This window comes from Danaus plexippus, chromosome 8 (genome assembly GCF_018135715.1).
Source record: "Danaus plexippus chromosome 8, MEX_DaPlex, whole genome shotgun sequence".
In the NCBI taxonomy this organism is placed as follows: Eukaryota; Metazoa; Arthropoda; class Insecta; order Lepidoptera; family Nymphalidae; genus Danaus; species Danaus plexippus.
In genome coordinates this window covers 1373956-1394812 of record NC_083542.1, presented here as the reverse complement: position 1 = coordinate 1394812, position 20857 = coordinate 1373956, and the positions used below count along the sequence as shown (strand labels likewise).

General features: G+C 31.8%; 1 protein-coding gene across 1 annotated transcript; it reads left to right on the top strand.

The window, feature by feature from the left end:
- Positions 1 to 14774: 14774 nt before the first annotated feature.
- On the top strand, positions 14775 to 16820 carry LOC116773512 (uncharacterized). Its single transcript, XM_061521377.1, has 4 exons — positions 14775 to 15297; positions 15509 to 15600; positions 15981 to 16191; positions 16365 to 16820. The coding sequence occupies exons 1-4, from the start codon at positions 15198 to 15200 to the stop codon at positions 16733 to 16735; spliced, it is 774 nt and encodes a 257-aa protein (XP_061377361.1). The 5' UTR covers positions 14775 to 15197; the 3' UTR covers positions 16736 to 16820.
- The last annotated feature ends 4037 nt before the right edge of the window (positions 16821 to 20857 follow it).

Below are 20857 nucleotides of genomic sequence, written 5' to 3'. Positions count from 1 at the left end.
TGTTTGAAATGCGGGCTTTAACCTGATGCACCAAATGTTTTAGAAAGTGAGATTAAATATTCATATTCTTTATATATACATATAAACAATTCTAGAAAAACTTTGGCTAAAATTATTTAAATGTGACTTTTCATACATACAATACATAAAGCATAAAACGCTTTTAAACAAACATTCAGATACACAATCTATATATTTTTTTTTCTATAAATAAAGATTTTTCTATTAATTCAAAATAAACTTTTATTGAGTCTTATCTTTTTTATAGTCTTCGTTGTTTAATTGTTATTGAAGGTTTCTTTTAAATAAAATATTCTCCGTTCAATATTCAATGTACTCTCCAGGGCACTTTCGTATATTTTCATGCTGTAGACATAAGATATGGAATACGCTTCTTTCTGTTAACTATTCTGCATTCCATTTATTGTCTCTAAAGGAACAGTAATGTCCGTACAATTACTTTTGTACAATTCTATCACATTTATTTATTTTAGGTGTAAATTTTAACAGAAAACATACGACTTTGGAAAACAATAACTCATACAAACAAATATTAATCTCCTGACATTCACATCAGATATGGAAGTACATTTTCTCAAAATAAGCCGTAGAAAATGTATTACATCTAATTTCAGTTATCGTCTTTGTTAAAAATAAATTGTAAAACACTAGTTCTCACCTGCGATTCCGTCCTCGTGAGCGACAGAGTTGCCGCTCAGAGAGATATGTAATATAGTGCTTTAAAATAATACACACAGTAACTATGTGTATTATTTCCATTTCATATAACATAGATACCGACTGCAACGACATCCTTTAGGCTAATTAGTGAATCTAAATCATCTGGGATACCATCCAAATGCATAAAAAAAACATTAAAATCGGTCCAGCCGTTTAGAAGGAATCCAGTGATATACACACGATTTAAACAATACAAACGGAACAAGCTTTTGAACGACTTTTTCTCGGAAGTAACAAGAAATAAGAGGCTCAAATAAAACACAGAACCAATAGTTAACGCGGAGCAAAACTTGATAGAAACTTTACCCCAGCCTACTAATTGTGTTGTCTCGTTAGGCTTTTCCACAAAGTTTTATGAGTATTAAAACTTTACCATTTCTGCGTTGTTAGCAATTAGCACTTTTCCTTTTATATAACAATACGTAAGTTTCACTTTCATAAATATTATATACATACATATATTGAGAAAGCTGTAAGTGGAATAAAAAGATATCGTGCAGTAGAACCCGGTAGAATACCAGTGGATGTACAGACGACTTGAGGGCGGGATGGAAGGCTTTTGTCAGCTATATAAAACTAATATTTTCGGATGTACTATAACGTTTCTTTATACTATTTTAAACTACATACTCCCGATGTTTCTGTAACGTTGTAGCAACCGTGATCATGGGCAAACGAGATAAAAAAAATCATTATGTAGGACATTCGAAAATATTATTTTGACAGCTAGCCTAATTTTGCTGTAATCTGTTGCGTAAAGAAGATGTACTCAAAGAATGGTGAAACAGCTATAGTGTTTAAGGCACCAGTTATGTGGGTATAAAGTCAATCTTACACTATGGAATTATGGAAATAAATGTCGAAGGGACACCTATAAAGGGGGACATAACAACTCGCAAAATAATGTTCCTTGTCCTAGAAAAGGCACATGACCGGCGAGTCTTGTGTATCACAAATAATTTTGATTAACAACCTTTATTTAACAAGGGTCGTCTTTAAACACGTTCCTCTTACTACTAGTTGAAGGTGAAGGTGGATATTCAGGAAGAGACTGTGAGTGCATCATGGATGCTGTTTGCCGACAACGTCATAAAATAAGTCAAATACATGATGTGGTCTGAAATTATGTCCAATGAAACAAGAACAACAAGAGATGGGATAGTAATTTCATTCTGTACCGATTTTGACTATCTTGAGTTTATTTTGTAGGATGACAAGAACATTGTCAGAGAATCAACTGACGATAGATGAAATATCAGCTACTAAGACATCATAAGTACAAAGTAGTTTAGTCATAAGATACTATATAGATAGATATGGTACAGAACTTACTCTTATGTAGTTCTTCCTCTCCCGTGTTCACTTTACTGGAAATTATCAAATAATAATATATTACACCGAGCCGTCAACTTGTTTATCTTCGTTGTGGAAGTTCTTTATATGACATTCCGTATGGTCGCAGTATAGTTAGCAAGGTATTTAACCAGTTCTCTAATAAACGAAATTGGAAATGATGTAGTTTTAATTTACGTAGTTTGAAATGTTTGAATATAAACAAATGCTTTTTGAGGCTTTATAATTATTTCATTAATGTAATTAAATAATCCTTAAAGCCTCTCTAGAGCATAACGTTACTACACAAGTACATAAAACATCTGATTACAATATGTGAATTTGGATCTCAAGATTCAATGAAATCTCAAAACAATTTCGTTTAAGACAATTCGTAAAGTCGTTACTTCAGAACCAATCAAAGGAAGCGTTTTATTTGAGTCGTTGAATCAAAAATCGAAGACTTATTTAAAATTTACAGCGATTTCAAAATACGAGATGACAGTAAACTTGACGTTTAATAACGGCAGAGTTCATTGACATATATAAATATTTTAACCAAACGAATGTTGTTGGTGATATTTATTATAAAATCAGCTAATATTTTTTACAACTTTTGAAATATTTTCTGTATAACGGATTATTTTATTGTTTGATTTTACGTTTTATTGAATTAATACAATATTTTTTATAACAAAAATGACATTTAAAGAGCATTAATGTACTATTAATTAAGTAAATTTTAAAAACCCTACACCATTCTATGTACTACAGTTATATGCACCGCTGTCTTTTATGGAAAGACAGTTAACAACAACTTAATATAAATATACGCAGTGCATTACTTAAATAACCAAATTTTATACCACAACAAATGAAAAACATCGTTACTCTTATTTCACAAACGGCACATACAATACATCATTTTGTTGGGTAACATTGTTAAATCTCTTCAATGTTTTATTCACAAAATTATTGAAATTTTTGATAAGAATGTATGTATTTAATTCAGAATAGTAAAAAAAATGTTAAGACAAATTTTCGTTAAGCAAATGTGTACTTCTGTAATTTATTATAGCCAACCAATATAAATGACTGTTATTATATATAAAATTAAGAAAGAAAGAAAATGTATTACAATAATGAGATTCGTAAGAATAAATTACTGGCTGAGATATATTTAAGTGTATTCATATAAACTAAAATAAAACTATACTAATCTCAGTGTTCAATAAAGAAATATCTGTATCAAAAAAAAAGTAATTTAAACTTTTACTCGGTTCTGCGGTTGATTTCTAGAGAAGTTTTTTAGAGTCCCAGTTTTATTGAACTAAAATTTTAAAACCTACAGTGAAGTATTCAAAAACAGTTTTTTTTTTTGTTTTACAAAATTAAATTAAATTACTTAACGTTTCATTATCAACAGGACTCATATATGAAATCTTTTCTATTATGTTCTCGTTATGCTTAGAACACGCGATATTTTCGTCCTTTGCTATAAACAGGTTCCCTATTAAAAACAGACCAATTTTAATCCATAAAGAAATTTATAAATCAGTTGAGTTATGAAATTAATTAATTAAACTTCAAGATCATTCGAGAATAACGAACGTCAATCAATCATATTATAATATGATTGATGTTTGTGTATAATTTAAAAAAAAATTAAGCTAACGAAAAAAAAGAACGGGTACAAAACAAGCATTTCATATAATTATTTATAACGGATATTAGTGGTTCGTTAATTCGAGTGAATGGGAATTAATTTACTAACAATCAAGTAAGTAACGAAGCCTAGGATTTATTTGTAATAAGTCCTCTTATATAATGAGATCTAAGATTTTCGTGAGTATTCATTTAAATGAAACTAGTATTATTCGGATTTACTACGCGGATTTTATTATTTAAAAACACCTCGTCTGCCCGTGATCACGGTTGCTGCAAAGTAACCGAAACGTCGGGATTATGTAGTTTTTAAATAATAAAATTCGCGTAGTAAATCCGAATAACACTAGTTTCATTTAAGTCCTCTTATAATTAATTTAAAATTTTACGTTAATTTCTTAATGCATTACTAAGGCGACCTCTACCAAACACAGCCTACTGCTTAAAATAGGAAAACCAATCGTGCATAATTTCCTTTTCACCTCACAAACTCAACAGAGTTCTTATTTCATTTTTTAGAAGCGAATCGTTAAGGATATCAGTTTATGCATGACATTGGATCGGATAAATTTCATGTGCATTGAATAAGAAATTACTAAAATGTATATTTATAATGATGATACAAACAAAAATATTCCTATAATACATTCGGAGCTAGTTTCTCATTATCAAACGAGCATTATCAAACAATATAACAATACAAAATTGTACAAATGACAGTTATTTTTTTAATAATTTCAAACTTTTTGCTTTTTATTCGTACAATCTTTTTTTGCTTTTCCTGGTTGTCGTTTCGCCTCGATAATGCTAATTCTACAAAACATAAATAATGGTTGTTTATTTGTTTTAAAAAATATATTAATTGAAAAATAATATACATCATCTTAATAACCATATTTTTTATTACTTACGTTATTCCAACTTCATCTATTTAAGATAGTTCATTTAAAAATATATATATAACAGAGTATATTAATATACTTGTGTAACTGTCTTTACTTGTCCTCCTAGAAAGTACTAAAGTAGAGAAAAAAAATTACTATTAGAATTAAAGTTAAAAAAAAGATCACTTTACTGTTTATTATAAAAAACAGAACAACAAACAAAAAAGTTGTTGAATAGTCAACATTATTTTTCAGCCATAATAAGTTTAGATTTTGTGGACTGAATCACAAAAAGACGCTGTTGAAGGAGGTAAATGAAACATTCATTTAAATATCATTCATTCATTCGACCTTGTTCACTCATTCATCATTTATTTATAAAAACAAAATCTCATTTCACGTTATATAAAGTTGTAAATATATGGCAGTCTGGAATAACGCCAGCCCTGCCATTCAACAAGCGGCGACATGCGTACACCATAGAATCAAAGCAATCACTAACAACTCTTAATTCTAGAGTCTAGACCGCTTGCTGCAGACCAAATATTTGTTACAGTTTTACAGCTTATGTCAATTATATTTCCAACAAGTAACTGTGCAGTTCTAGAAAAATATATTAAGAAGTTTTTGTACAAATTCATAGATAACATGAAATTTAAATGTAGACCTAAAAATTTATTAAAATCTGTGTTCAACTGGTTTAAATTCTAGTTTCCCCTACGAACTTGTTTTTATGCAATACTGTGATAGACCGAAATTAACAATATTCAACATTAATGACGATAGCTTTCCTCACTTGAAGGATGTAAGAAAGGGATAAAAATTTAAGACTTTTTGTGTATGTATGTGTGTGTGTGCGTGAGTAAGTGCGTGCGTGCGTGCGTGCGTGCGTGCGTGTGTGTGTGTGTGTGCGTGTGTGTTTCAGTGTGTTTGTGTGTGTGTATTTGTGTGCATTGGTAATTGAGGATGACTTGAACAGCAAAAAGCATCGTGAAATTAGAGTAACGCAGGTATTGTATAGTTACTAGGTTATATGGGAAAATTTGCAAAAAAAGAAAATATTTTACTAACTCAGGCTCAGTCAATCAGTCAGTCAGCCATATAAAACATAAATTAATATTGATTACTATAAAACCCAGGTCAACTTTTTGAATATCAAATATCCCACTATCAAGTGTGTTAACCACAGCTAACGTATAATATTATTAACAATTTTAATAAATATATGTAATATAAATTTAAACCATCACAGCAGAAACCAACAGTTAATAAATAACACAGTGTTGGGTGGCTTCACAGCGTCGCGCCACACCTTCATTTATAATGACGTTTTTCACATTATAATAAATTATGTAACTAGCAAACTATGCACATATTTCTGTTTTATTCTCATCTTTGTTTTGACGTAAGAGAGTTCCGCTTGTATAATAAAATAAAGCTGTAATAAAAGTGAATTAATTCCCCCATTCTTTTCCTTCTTTCATAAAGCATTAAGTAGTAAAGAGTTGCCTTTAAATCTTAATGAACTTCCTTAGGAAAATTTGTAGCAGAAAAAAGGAGTAAGCGTAGCTGGAATTAAATTGTTGTTTCTTTGTTTACTAAATGTTATATAGGGTTTTCCAATAGGGACGCTTGAACTTTGACAGCTGATTGCGGCCATGTTGTTTGAGTGACAGCTGTCAAATGCAGTGTGTTATATTCATTCCGTCCTCCCAAACCACCATGGCAGGTTACAGTGTCGAGCAGCACGTGCAAATCATAAAATTGTTTTATGAAAATGGGTCTTCAGTTCGAGCAACGTTCCGCGCACTTCGCCCGTTTTACGGTCGCGATGATCGTCCTGCCGAGTCGACTATCCGTCGATTGGTGGACAAATTCGAGTCAACCGGGTCAGTTAACAATCAGCCGGTTCCCGTGCGTCAACGTAACGCGAGATCTGCCGAGAATATCGCCGCTGTGCGCGACAGTGTCCTCGAAAACCCGCGGCAGTCAATTCCGCGTCGCGCACAGGAACTCGGCCTTTCGCACACGACAACTTGGCGAATTTTGCGTTGTGACTTGAGCCTGCACCCGTACAAGATCCAGCTGACCCAAGAGCTCAAGGTTAATGACCATAGACAGCGCCGTGTGTTCGCTGACTGGGCATTAGAGCAGTTGGAAGTTGACGCCGATTTTGGCAAAAAAATCATCTTCAGCGACGAGGCGCATTTTTGGATGAATGGCTATGTCAACAAGCAAAATTGCCGTATTTGGGACGAGACCAATCCACACGAGGTTCACCAAGTGGCAATGCACCCGCAGAAAGTGACTGTTTGGTGCGGATTTTGGGCCGGAGGCGTGATTGGTCCGTATTTTTTCGAAAACGATAATGGTGTGGCCGTCACCGTCAATGGTGAGCGGTACCGGTCGATGATAACCAACTTCTTTTGGCCTGAAATCGAGAATATGGATCTGGACAACATGTGGTTTCAACAGGACGGCGCTACGTGCCACACAGCACACGCTACGATGGAAGAAAAGAAAGATCAAGCGCCCTTAATGGAAAACCCTATATGTCCCTTCAGACAAATATTATATCCTTTCTAGTAATAAGTGATGTCTTATTCTTTAAAACGAGTAATCAAAACGTCTCTTCGAAAATCATATGTTTAAAGGCTACTGATGATCATTGCAAGGAAAATATCAATTTACATAACTCGTGGCGATAGAGGCATTATTGCACAGTTTAGATTGTTAACACTTTAAGCGATGCAATCAATGAATTCATTTTCACTGTGACTTAGTTTCAAGCGATGTCATTGCTACCGCTATCAAACAAATAGCTTTAACTGACACTCTCATTGACTCTTAAGATATTTCAAGGTAGTTTATTTCCGTTTTAATTGCTGACACCAACATTAGATATTATCTGGTAACTAAATTTTACAAGTTTAAAAAAAAATGTAATGAAAACATTAAATTATCCTAAGTTTTATTTGGCTGAAATTATTTAATGAATGCAATAAATTTTTACACCTTTTATTTTTCTGTAACAACATATAAATATGATGTATATAGGCATGCGAAGAATTTAAGAATATCATAAATAATAAAATTAAGCAAGTATAAGAGAACTATGCAAGAAATTCAGAGATCTTGGAGTTGAGCCAAAACCTTTTAAGGGTCACAAGCAGGGGTCAGCTTTCATCGGTTCTTATCCTTATTAACCCTCCCACCAAACTTACTTATATGAAGTATTCATTTCCTTAGCAAATTTTGTAAATGTTCAACGTCTTCATATACTTTTAAAAAAAATTACGCACTGAAAAAATTACATAAAATGGGAATCGTCGAATCCGGCTCGGATGACCCGCGGTTCAGAAAACTAAATGACTTATTAAACTTACTACAGTGTCTCAAGTCAACATTTAATGAGAAAATTTGAAAAACTCAAGTGATACCGTTTTGAATCCACCCCACCAGCCAGGCCTTGAACCAACGACCTAAGTCATCGATGCCGATGCTGTGACCAACAGATATATTTTACATGTCCGACGGGAATTGGTCAAAATTTTACATTTAAACAGCTTACATGTGCTGTAAATACTCGTAAATTATGTGTTTAGTACAAAGTGTAGAGAAATCAAAATATATTTCCATAGTTAGATGTAATCTTTACATTTTTTGTCGAATATGGAGTAGTTGTCAAAAAGTAGCTGTCGGTCACTCGCCGGAACCAAAAAGATTATTACAGTGATCATGAGGAAACAGATGTGCAATCTCTGGAATAGATTACAAGGTTAAAGTAGCCAGGAGGTCAGTGTTTCACCGCTAATGTACATTTATTCAATTTATTTACATTTCGTATAAGTTTTTATATTTTTTACTTTAAAATCCTAAGTACTAGCTCGTTGTTTCATTTTGTTTCATTGAGCTTTCTGAATATATAACTAACAATACTTAACAATATATATTTTTTTGCATATTTCAATTATGTTTAAAAAAAAACAATATATTTAAATATAACATCGCAAGGGGCTTTTGCTTTTGGTTTTGGTGCAAAATCCGGGCATCGTGAGAATAATTAGAAGGCTTACGACCAAAAGTAAGGAATAGTTTGGGCTGATATTATTAATTAATAATTAAATTATTTTGGTTTAAAACATAAATTAATTAATTAAGTAGTATAAAAAATAGTTAGCAAACATAACCATATTTTGGGTCATTTATGAATTTTAACATAATTTCAATATTCCTTTGAAAATCTAATGCATCCATAAACTTTCATCAAATGTTGCAAAAATAATTTCAAAAGAAATATGTTATTGACATTGAACGTTGTTTAAATGGGTACCTTTCTCAGAGTACGTACGTTTTTGTACGAAAAAAGACAGATTCTGCATTTAGTACTAAAAACACCCTTTTCAATTTGTGAAAGCAATAAAAGTTATCTTTGAGTGGGGTGATTGAGGAAATAGGGGTAAATTACAAAGAAATGGAATCTGATTTTATTGAGAGGCTATATACAGCTCAGGTTCGTTTAAACACAAAATATTTATCATACCTCAAATAAAATATTCTGCAATACCTACGAACTTCTTCCTTCTGACTTGCTACGACCTAAGACATTCCACATAGTCGAAGATACCATAGTCACAGAAAGACGAGCAGACAGGAAAAAGCAGTAGAGGAAAAAATATAAAGTAATCTTTATAATGAGCCCATTAAGTTGACGAATTCATTCAAACTCAATATTTTTCTGATGACTTCTGTTAATTGTCTGCTGTTTATAATCATAACACGGTTTAAATTTTTTTATGGACATGACAACTGATTATATTGTTCATAGCTTTAGCATAGAAAATTATATCTACAATGTATATTAGTTTTGTCCTGGTCCATGATGAATGTAGTTTTATTGTTATCGCTGAATATTGTTTGTCTATGAACTGACAGTTTATTTCTTCAAACTAGTCATAATGTTGTTGTCTTCAGCTGTCGATAAACCTAGCTCTTAAAGTAGTATTCGTAAGAAATTCAACAGTTATAAGAAACGAATATTTTTAAATCTTCAGTCACCTATCCAGGATGTAATGTTAATAACGACGAAAATCACAAAGTAGGTGTTAAGAAATTTTAAGAAATATTGTAAACGTTGTCTATGATCATAGAGCTAAATAATAAGGTATTCTCAAAAACGAACCTCAGGTCTGTGTACGTAAAGTTGGGAATAGATTTGGCACTTTTACTTTAAATTTAGCGATACATTTTCAATACATCCGACCGTGGCAATCTGTTACGTTGGAGCATATTTTGAATTTATCGCTTTTAAGGTTTCTATGAAATATTTCTTCAAAAATCTAAAACATCTGAAAATATATATAGAGGATCGTCAACTTTGTTATAATGCTTCCAGAAAAATTCTGCCTCGTCACGAATACAGTACGATGAAATTTTTTATACACCCATAACCATTTTCGGCAGAAACTATATATTTATTAAAATATTTCAAATATATTATATTTAAATATAACATCGCAAGGTCCTTTTGCTATTTTTATCTTCTCGTTTAAAAATTATAATTTATTTTGTACTAAAATTAAGTCACTTCTCATTATTATTGAACGCGAAGACTTTGCATTAAAATGAATTACGTTATTAGTGTATATATATTGCGTGGCACGAAATCTATTATATTTAAAATCATGAAGAATATTCCTAAGAGTAATCACGAAGCTCTTTTTCCTGATTATTCTTAGAAATGTAAAATATTCACATATCTATTAATAGGTTTTTTTTAAACCACGTTTATTAAACTATAATAAATAAATAATTTTAATGGAACAAGAAAATCGAGATCTAGACAAATAGTAACTGTAATATTTTCATATCCTTGTAACTCGGTTACAGTTGTCGCTAACATTGTTATATCACCGCAACCCAAAACAAACAGCCAACGATTTATTCACATTTCCTATTTTCCTCTATTACGACTCCGAAATCGACACTAAACTTGTCACCGACGCTGGTTCCTTTTTATATAAAACTTACCCTTCACTTTTATCTTACAACAATTCAATGGTTCTCACTCTGTATAGCAATGAAATGATTACATGTTACACGTACTCCCGGTGACGCTGTAAAAGCCAATAGGGCTAACAGCTACGGTCAACTCGAAAAAAAAAACATGTTATACGTTACAAAGCGTAATTTTTTTTCATTATGTCATATTCATTGGAAGATTAAACCATAAAATATATTACATATTGTTATTATAAATATGTTTTATATGGAATTCCAAAATTTTCGGAATCTGGCTTCGTTTTATGTATAACTTTAGAGTCTGAGAACTTTCGAGTCATTGTTTTATCTGTCTTAGATATTTTAAATAAAATAGTGTTGTACGAAACTCAATGCACTTCGTCAGAGTTCCTGACAGGAGAATGAAGACAAATTAACTCACCTAATGGAATCACAATTGATGGATACGAAAATCCAGGCCAGAACAATTTGATTTACGATTTACAAATAACGCTAAGACACTTCACTTTAAACTTTCTTATTGTACTGGTCATCATTTTCAACCTAACAGTACAAAGATCTTATTGCAGTAAAATAAACGACCGCAAGAATAAAATATGGTTTAGAAATTCAAAAGGTTTTGATAGGACGTTACTCTACAACTCAAAACATGCGATTACCCTAATTAATTATCACGCTTAAACCCGTCTACGTTATTGGCTATTTTTTAATAACCAATCGTTTCTCTGAAATCTGAACGTATGTATATACATAGGTATATAGCTACTTACAATAAAACCAACCGTTCAGTGTAACACAAAAGCTGTCAGCTGATTTAAAGCTATGTTCAGAACATATCCAGTCTTAGGAAAAATGTTGCATGTGACTTTAAAAATGTTAAAATCGTACAAAATAGATTGATTGATACCGAAAAATGAGGATAACCTCATTTTTCGGTGCATGATGTGAAAAAAGTATCATATCAAAAGACTGAACTTGCAGAATCAATTATGAAACGTAAGTATATTTATTTCAAGAATGATAACTGGCTTTCGATCTTAGTGTTTTTTTTTTGTTATGAAAAAAGAAAATTAAAATACGACAAACCGCCCTACTTGTATTCAAACAATAAATGCAGAAAAAGTAATACTCGTTACATCTGAAAAAATATAATCTCACAAACATTATCATCGTTAAACATGTATTCATACAAAATTAATTAAAATACTTCAATGAAAATATAAAAATTAATAAGGTTGGTCATTATGAAGACAAATACAATATATTTTTAAATAATATAATAATTAAATTTTTACAAGCTCATATTTTAAATAAAACTGATATTTTCGGCTGCACTACGCATCTTTTAGTTTTTTTAATAACCGAAATGTTAGGAATAATTTGTTTAAAATAAAAAAAAGCGTAGTAAATCCGAAGATATTAGTTTTATTTACATAAATACTCGCAGAAGTCTTAGATATAATTAATAATTTACATATATCGAACATAACACTTGTAATAGATTTATTTTATTCTCTCTACTTCAAAACAATACAATACTTCAATGAATATTAAATTTCGATAACTTTTACTTTATATTTTTTATACGGAACAAAAAAGTTGATACGATTTGTCACTCGATTTATTCTAATTCTATATTTTTATTCTGTTTTTTCTACAGAATAAAAAAGAAGTGAAATATCAAGTCACAATACTCTTTCATCTTAAAATGTCGATAGTCAGAGAGGTCGCCACACTCAATGGACAGCAAATTGAAAAGTTCAAATACGAACGCAATCTCAGCTCAACGACTCAAACAGATTCCACTGATTCGTTCTCAACTCTCGAATTTAATCTCAGAATATAAAATTTTAGAAGATCATCTTAAATATTACTTGAAAAATTAAATCTATTCCTTTGTGATGTTTGAAATGTTTATTAATGTATAAAGAAAATGCATTATTTGTTCTCAGTTACGTAAAATATATTATGATGTTTCCTAAGTTCAGTAAGTCTTACATTTGAATAAAATTGTCTCGACTTTTGATGAATAAATTATAATTTTACAGAGCTCTATTACTTGTAAAACAATTTGCGTTTATCATATTATTTACATAGACAGGAAAATTACAATAACATAAAGTTTATTAAAACATTATGTCGTCCAAAACTTGAATAATCTCATCGTATAAAGCTACTCATTTGTAAAATACTATTAAAAAAGACAATGTTTTAGTTGGATTATTTCCAATTCAATGCGGTGTAACTGCGGTAACATCCACTTACGCTCCTTTAAGTTATTAGGCAAATGTGATATTCCGTCTCGTCGTTTTTGCTTGTGTGACTATTTTAAATTCCATTTTTAAAGAGATGTGAACAAAGAAACGTTTTATAACATTAAGATCTACGAAATAAGAAGAGTAGAATATCGTAATTTACACATAAAATGAAAAGTAGAACAAATCAGAAATATTTAAGATGCTAAAAATTGGTATCATTTTCATAAACTTCCGTCTTCAATTCGAACGCCGATGGCTTATAGTTTGTCAGTAAACAAACTTCACAGAGACGAAACCTCTTAGCATTCTATGGATTCACCGTGCGGGTGCGGGTCCATCGCGTTGCAGGGAGAGGAGCTACAACAGTGCCTGGAACTTGCGACCCAAGTGTAGGTTTAAGGGGACCCTATCTAACCCGCGTTAAACACTCACCTCCAGTGTCCAAGCTCCTCTCTCTGCCTAACCAAATTGGAAAAGAACCTACTAGAGCTGCCTTCGAAGGACGTTCCGATAATGAATTGATATCAGTTCTGAACAGGCCCAAGTCTTTTAGTAGGTTGTAGAGAGATTTAATCGTTATAGCTCTATATTGCCGTTATATCAAGGATAAAAATTCGTAGAGCTTTGGTAACACATCGTTTTTATCAAAAAGTATATTTAGTATAACACTAGGAAAGGATTATCAAAACATTTCTTTATATCTATTTTCTGAAAGGTATGCTTTTTTTAGTTTGGATAAAATAATATATGCGTTTTATTAATGGATAAAAATAAAAAGAGTATTTAATTAATACAACAAAACAACAACTGACTATTGAACTTTATGTAAAGTATAGTCTAAAGGATTGTATAATTAACTAGGTACAGGTAAATAAGTATTATTAAGTAATTTCAAAGTTAAATATAGAGGGATAAATAATCCCATACACAGCTGATCCCAATACAGACCAGCCTACATAATAAAATGTTTTAAGTACCGATGTGTTTAGTCACGCCCACGAAACAGTATTTTTCCTAAATCATATTTTCAACAACCTATTTTGGTCACCCGATTACCACAATGTCAAAGAAATCTTAATATGGATATAGCGTATATATATATGTAGCGTATATATATCAAAGTATGGATATAGCGTTGTCAGCGGCGTTTACTAATACTGTCGCTGAATAACTATAATAAAGTCACTCATTCGGAATAAGCCAAAATATGCGAATACAAAAGAGACACATGGATTTAACCGAATAAATCTTTGACTTCCAAATTGTTAAGTGGTCCAAGTGTATTCAAATATCATCGTTTTCATCAATTGTGATCAAGACTAGTTAATAGGAATACATAGATTGAACCAAATTTTTAAGTGACTTTGCGGAGTTTTCATTCTTAAGCTGCTTTGCATAGATTAGTCATCTTATATTTACACATGGTGTTGAGTTTTGATTTATTTCTAGTGTCAGACATTAATATAAATATGTATATATATTAAATCTTAACATAATTTATTTAAAAAGCAATAGTCCCAACTTTTTACTTACCATGAGGTTTCAATGATGAAATATTGCATCTTAGTTTATTTATTAATTTCATATATTAATCGTTGAAAAAATATGATTTGGATAAAGTCATGTATAAAACATACTATGAATGATGGACAAAGAAAATTCATTTCATTTATGAATATACCATTTTCTCGTTAAGATTAAAATTAAATCACAAACTATTATTACTTTACTGATATTTATTTGACGTTATTTTATAAAATACTTTGTTTTATAATTTGTGTTGAATACTAATTAATTTCTAACCTCCGTGACATTTTTCATTACTGACATATAAGTTGACAGATTTAGAATACCAGAGATATATGACGCATATGATATCAAAATTCAAATGAAAATCAGCTGTATTTAAAATAATATATAAATTATAATATTGTGAAATAAAGAGCAATATAATTTTAACGCTTATCATATTGTTCTTGTCTAGTAAATATATGTTCTAAGGTTCACGTGTTAAGTGAAGATAACAATACGTTTTGAAAACTATTCTAAACTATTCAAAATTGATAAACACTGTGATTACATACGTAGATAAAGGCTGTGAAACCACAAAAATATATTTTTAGTTGACTTATTTGGTGATACGTATATAAATGTGATATCATTAGAAATAATTAAAACATAGTTGAGTGTAGAAGTTAAAGAAACAAATACTATTTTTAACATTCATAGGAAGTAAAACAGTTATAATAAAATTATATATTGCTATATAAAAACTTTGAGGCATAATAAGGTTAATATGGATACTTTTCAAGGAGTTGTAGATAGATATAACGGGGTCACAGTGGACACTCGGGAAGAACCTTATAACAGTGAACAATTCCATAACAAACTAATAGGTAATAAATTAAAATATTACATTTTAATGTACAGACGCTTTATTAACCATGAACTCAAAGTTATGTAATGTATTATAATAATTTTTCTGAATAATAATCACGTTCCAATGTTTTTATTTCATTAAAGATTATTACTGCATTTTTTCATCAACCCCATGATATGTTTGCTATTAATTTTATTTTGTGGCTGCCATTTTTATTTTTGTTTTAGATTCTATACAAAAATGGAATGCAGAAAACAGGAGATGTATTTGGTTCAAAGTTGATATCAAAGATGCAGCTTGTGTGCCGATTTTAGCTGATGTAAGTTGCATACAAATAAAATATTTTACTGGCCTTGAAACTAACTAACCTATTAAATGTTTTGTGCCCTTGAAATTACTTTTTAAATCAGATGCCTAGCTGAATCGAATTATATTATAAGACGGCAGACATTTTTTTTAACACATTCATTAAATATGACTACATAATGAAAGGTAAGTCTTAGAATCACTTGAATAAAAGCTGTTTATAAATAAGTTATTTGGTTATTGTGTCATAAAAGGACTGATTAAAATTTTCCCTTAAAGCCATAAATCAACATAGACATCTTTTTTTATAATAATTATGAATCATTTTCAATGATTAAAGATATTTCCTGTACATGAATCATAAGTTATAGTAATCCATTGTTTTCATTACAGCAAGGCTTCAACTTCCATCATTCCAGAGACAGTTTCGTCATGATGTACAAATGGCTGCCGACAAATTCTGTTTCTAATTTACCACCCGCCTGCCACACCAATCTCGGTGTTGGTGGTATCGTCCTGAATGACAACGATGAAATACTTGTCGTCAGAGAATTACATATTAACTATCCACATTGGAAGCTTCCTGGCGGTTATGTTGAACGAGGTATATTTGTAAAAAAAAAATCATATCATTGAATTATTTTTAATCATTTATTTGCTACAGGGAATTAGTTTTTGAGTCGGTTTAACTTTGACGGTATAATTAAGACAAAGCCATCACACGCCTTTCATAAATAATATGGAATGTATTTTTTTTTATTTTATGTTACTCTTAAGGCGAAGACATAAAAGACGCTGCAGTCAGAGAGATCAAAGAGGAAACGGGTGTGGACGCGACGTTTGAAACAATGGTAACACTGAGACACGCTCACAGAATGATGTTTGGCAACTCTGACGTATACGTCGTTGTCAAACTGAAAGCTACGTCCACGGAAATAAACAAATCCGACATAGAAATAAAATCCTGTAAATGGATGAAAATTGATGAATATATGAACCATCCACATGTTCACGAATTCAATCGTTCGGTCGTGCAACAAGCGCTGGATCTGGACACGCGGAAGATCAAGTTGAACCTTGTCAAGACGAACCACGCCGTTATAAACAAGGAAATCACCATTTTACGTATAGAGGATAAAGAGGAATGATATATTATTAATATACATGTATATATTTTATTGAATAAATCAATCAATGGAGCTATATTTAAATATAAACCGTTTTATAATTTAATTAAGTTTTTAAATAGTTCCAACCATTTTTAAACAAATAATTATTCGGTAATAAGTTTTGATATATATTTTTCGGTTTCACGAAAGAAGAAAAATACATTACGAAATACATTATGAAATATGAAATAAAAATGTTTACAGACATTTAAAATGACATTTGATTCACGATTTATTAAAAGTGCCATCTATCAATGTAAAAACGAAACATTATCGATCGGGCGCTGCTAACTGCTAGCGCCGCTATGTAGCCAGAGCGGCGGTAGGCACAAGTACTCGGTGCTTATTTTACATACAAAAATTCTCAAGGACGATATACAAATCTCGTGTTGTATAAGAAAATATTTACATGTGTGAGTGCAAAAATCTATACATGTGTTGTATTCGAGAAGCACTGCATGCTTTTTATGGTTTAAAATGTCGTAGAAAATCCGTTAATTATCAAATGAAACGGGACTCTCTGATTGGTCGCTTAACTGTTCATATATTTTTTTCGCCATTTTATTTTTATGGGAGATTGTCATTTGTCTTTCTAAGCGCAAGTGAATAAGTTTTAAGTAGCTAATTACTAAACAGTAAATTAATTTATTAACGAATTATGGAAGATTATAGCTGAGAGCTCTGTGCTGGTGATGTGTTTATCGAAATTAATTACGAGTAGGTTTTCGATATTGCCGTTTGATAATAAAATTAAAATACATAATTACAAAGGGAAGGTGTGTGTAATGTTAATCGTTGTAATAAAAAGTATTATGATAGATTTAATTAGCTAGCAGGTTGTGTACACACAAACAAGTTATTTTGTTTTCCTTGTTTGGTGTTTTCAAATAATAATAATTAAGAATGTTTGGATCTCCACTGGATATTCCGATTTAAATAACTTTCATAAAGCGGTGATGAACAGATCGTAATCGTTTTAAAATACTTCAATGGATCAGAGGTAATTGAGAGATTGATAAAATATATAGATATTACTTCTGCTCAGACTGCTGTAAGTTTATGCGCGAATATTATCAATGTTTAAATGAAACTAATATTTTCGGATTACTACGCATATTTAATTATTTTTAAAAACTACATAGTCCCGACGTTGCTATTAGATTGCAGCAATCGTGATCACGGCAAACATCTCGTCTGCCTGTTAAAAATAATAGTTTCATTTAAATGAATACTCGTGAAAGTATTAGATCTCATTATTATCCATGTTTGAGAGGAGAAACTATGATGATAATTGGCAATTTTTTTCGAACATATTGTGCTTACCCTGCCCCAAATCTCAGTGCACTCCTCTGGTAGAGCTGACATTGATCAAACCAATAGAGATCAAACCAATGCCCAATAAAAAAATCGGTTAAATTCAATAAAAAAATTAAATAGTTTTCTTATTGAATTAGTTATTATAAAGTTATAGATAGATAGATGTTACACTTCGATAAATTGAGTTCATATTATATCATCTGTCAATAGTATATAAGACTATCTAGAATTAGAAATAATATATAGGATCATCTAACAGCATTGCAAAATTACCCTACAACTTACAAGACTCTAGAGAATTCCTAGTGATATAAAACACTATATAATCAGGCACTCGCAGAAGCGATTAGCCAATAACTTGTACGCAAAAATGCTATGAAGTTTTGTTAGTTATGAAAATTGCCAAATTTGTTTTGATACAAAAAGTTAAAAGGCCCTAAAAGCTCTCTCTCTCAAAAAAAGGAAATTCCATGAAGCATAGAAACTGAAAAAAATTTGATGCAAATAGAATAGAGAATTTTTTAAAGATGGTAGAGCTTAGCTGAGGTCAAGTTACTACAGCTCGGACATGGGCTAGGTCGACCGGGAAAGTGACACCCTCTCCCAAAAAAAAACAGCGTGCAGCAGTCTTAAATGGCTGGGTTTCGTGCGATTAGTCACTCATCCTAACACTCATCATGCGGAGCTCACACTCATCATAACGGAGAGCGCTGGTTGCCTTTTCCCACTCTCCCTAACCCTCTTCCCCAATCAAGTGTGGCAATTCATCCACAAAACTATATTGCGAATGTTCATGGGTGACGATAATTACCTCCATCAGCTAGACCATCTGCTCGTTTGCCCGCTTTAGCATAAAAAGAGACTTGTTTAAAAACAACCGAGAAATAAGAATGAAAAGTGCGTTACAATATGACCCGAAAACATCAAGGCAGTGGCAGAAAATAAGTGGAGCAGAATGCCTAAAAGCAGTGGGAAATGAAAGCAGCTGTCATGAGATACACATTGAGATATTCCTAATTATAAACTAATTACCCATATTTATTAACAGTATAAAGTAACAGAATAGGGTTAGGATCAAGTAAGAATGTCCAAGATACGGATATATTGAAGTCTTTTATTCGGCAAGACGAGAATGATAAATATAAGATCCATGCAATGAGTTTAGAAATGCAGAACGAGTCGTTAGACATAGGAGATTTTTGCATCCCATTAGCACTAAAATGGTTCACCTTAATCCATGGTTGGTCGCCAGCATTGCTAAAATTCTATCTCAATGCGTTCCAGATGACTCTCCCAGATCAGAGTAAATTACTAAGATGGGGTAAAGGTACCGAAAAGACTTGCTATATCTGTGGGAAGGCAGTTGGAACTGCTAGGCATTTGTTAGTGGGATGTAAGGTACTCCTGGATAGCGGTCAATACTCGCGTCGTCACGATAAGGTTCTGGAAATCATACGTGAAGCGGTTAGTCTTTTGGTAGCCAGAGCGCAAAAGGAAATAACCACAAACGAGCGATCAGTAGGTTTTGTGAGAGAGGGCACTAGGGCTATAAAGTCAAATGTCAAGCCTTACTCCATCCTTAAAGTGACTTCTTATTGGACTATAATGATGGATACGTATGAAAAACAATACAAAATCCCCGAGGATATTTGTGCGTCGCCCTCAGACCAGTCATATTTATGTACTCGCGAATTTTAAAGCGAGTTGTGATGACAGAGCTTACAGTTTCTTGGGAAACCAACATCCCCAAAGACCATACCATCAAGGTCAACAAATATTACGAGCTCACAAACGAACTCACTCGAAATAGATTCGTCGTGGATTTATACGCGGTAGAAATGGGAGCGAGAGGTATAACGGCAAAATCTCTCTATAAACTACTAAAAGACTTGGGCCTGTCCAGAAATCACATCAATTCATTTTTGGAACGTGCTTCGAAGGCAGCCCTAGTAGATTCTTTTCAAATTTGGTTAGGTAGGGAGAGAAGCTTGGACAGTGGAGGTGAGCGTTTAACGCGCGTTAGTTAGGGGCCCCTTAAACCTACACCTGGGTCGCAAGTCCCAGGCTCTGTTGAAGTTCCTCTGCCTGTAAAGCGCTGGACCCGGCACCCGCACGGTGAATCCATTGAATGCTAAGAGGTTTCGTCTCTGTACCGTAGTAAACTATGCAAACTATGATGTCCGAATAAGAGATTTATGTAACTAAAATAAATTTTAATAAAGAATCCTTGTTTTTGTAGACGCCTATCATTATTTTAATGGCATCACTCAACAGTTAGTGAGTCTTTATTGAGTTTTATACCGATGGCCTTTCACGCTTCATAGAATAATCTAGATTAGCAATTTCATATAAAAATTGTTTTTTCTTTTCTATTAGAACTTCATATTTCTTGGCTATCCGTTCAGGTGATGTCAAATAGTGATGTAACCTGATATGTTAAGCGCACTGTCTTTGTAAAGGCTTATTCACGCTTTCCTTGAAAAGATAAAAATTCTAAGTGAGGTAGGACCTATATCCGTCCTGTCTTACATCTATATGTAGGCAAACTATTCAAATCCTTTGCAATGCCTCAGGAAGAAAAAGAGAAAGATGTTAACGAGATGATAAAGGCTTGAATAATTATAATAATCACCGAGAGGAAAAAAAAGTTAACACTTTATATTTTAAGATAATTGAATCTCATTTCTGTGTTGCCATTGCAAAAATACTGAAACATTTAAAAAAAAAAGTGTATTTAAATAATGACTTAAGTTATTAGCAATGACAAATCTAAAGTTCATGTCA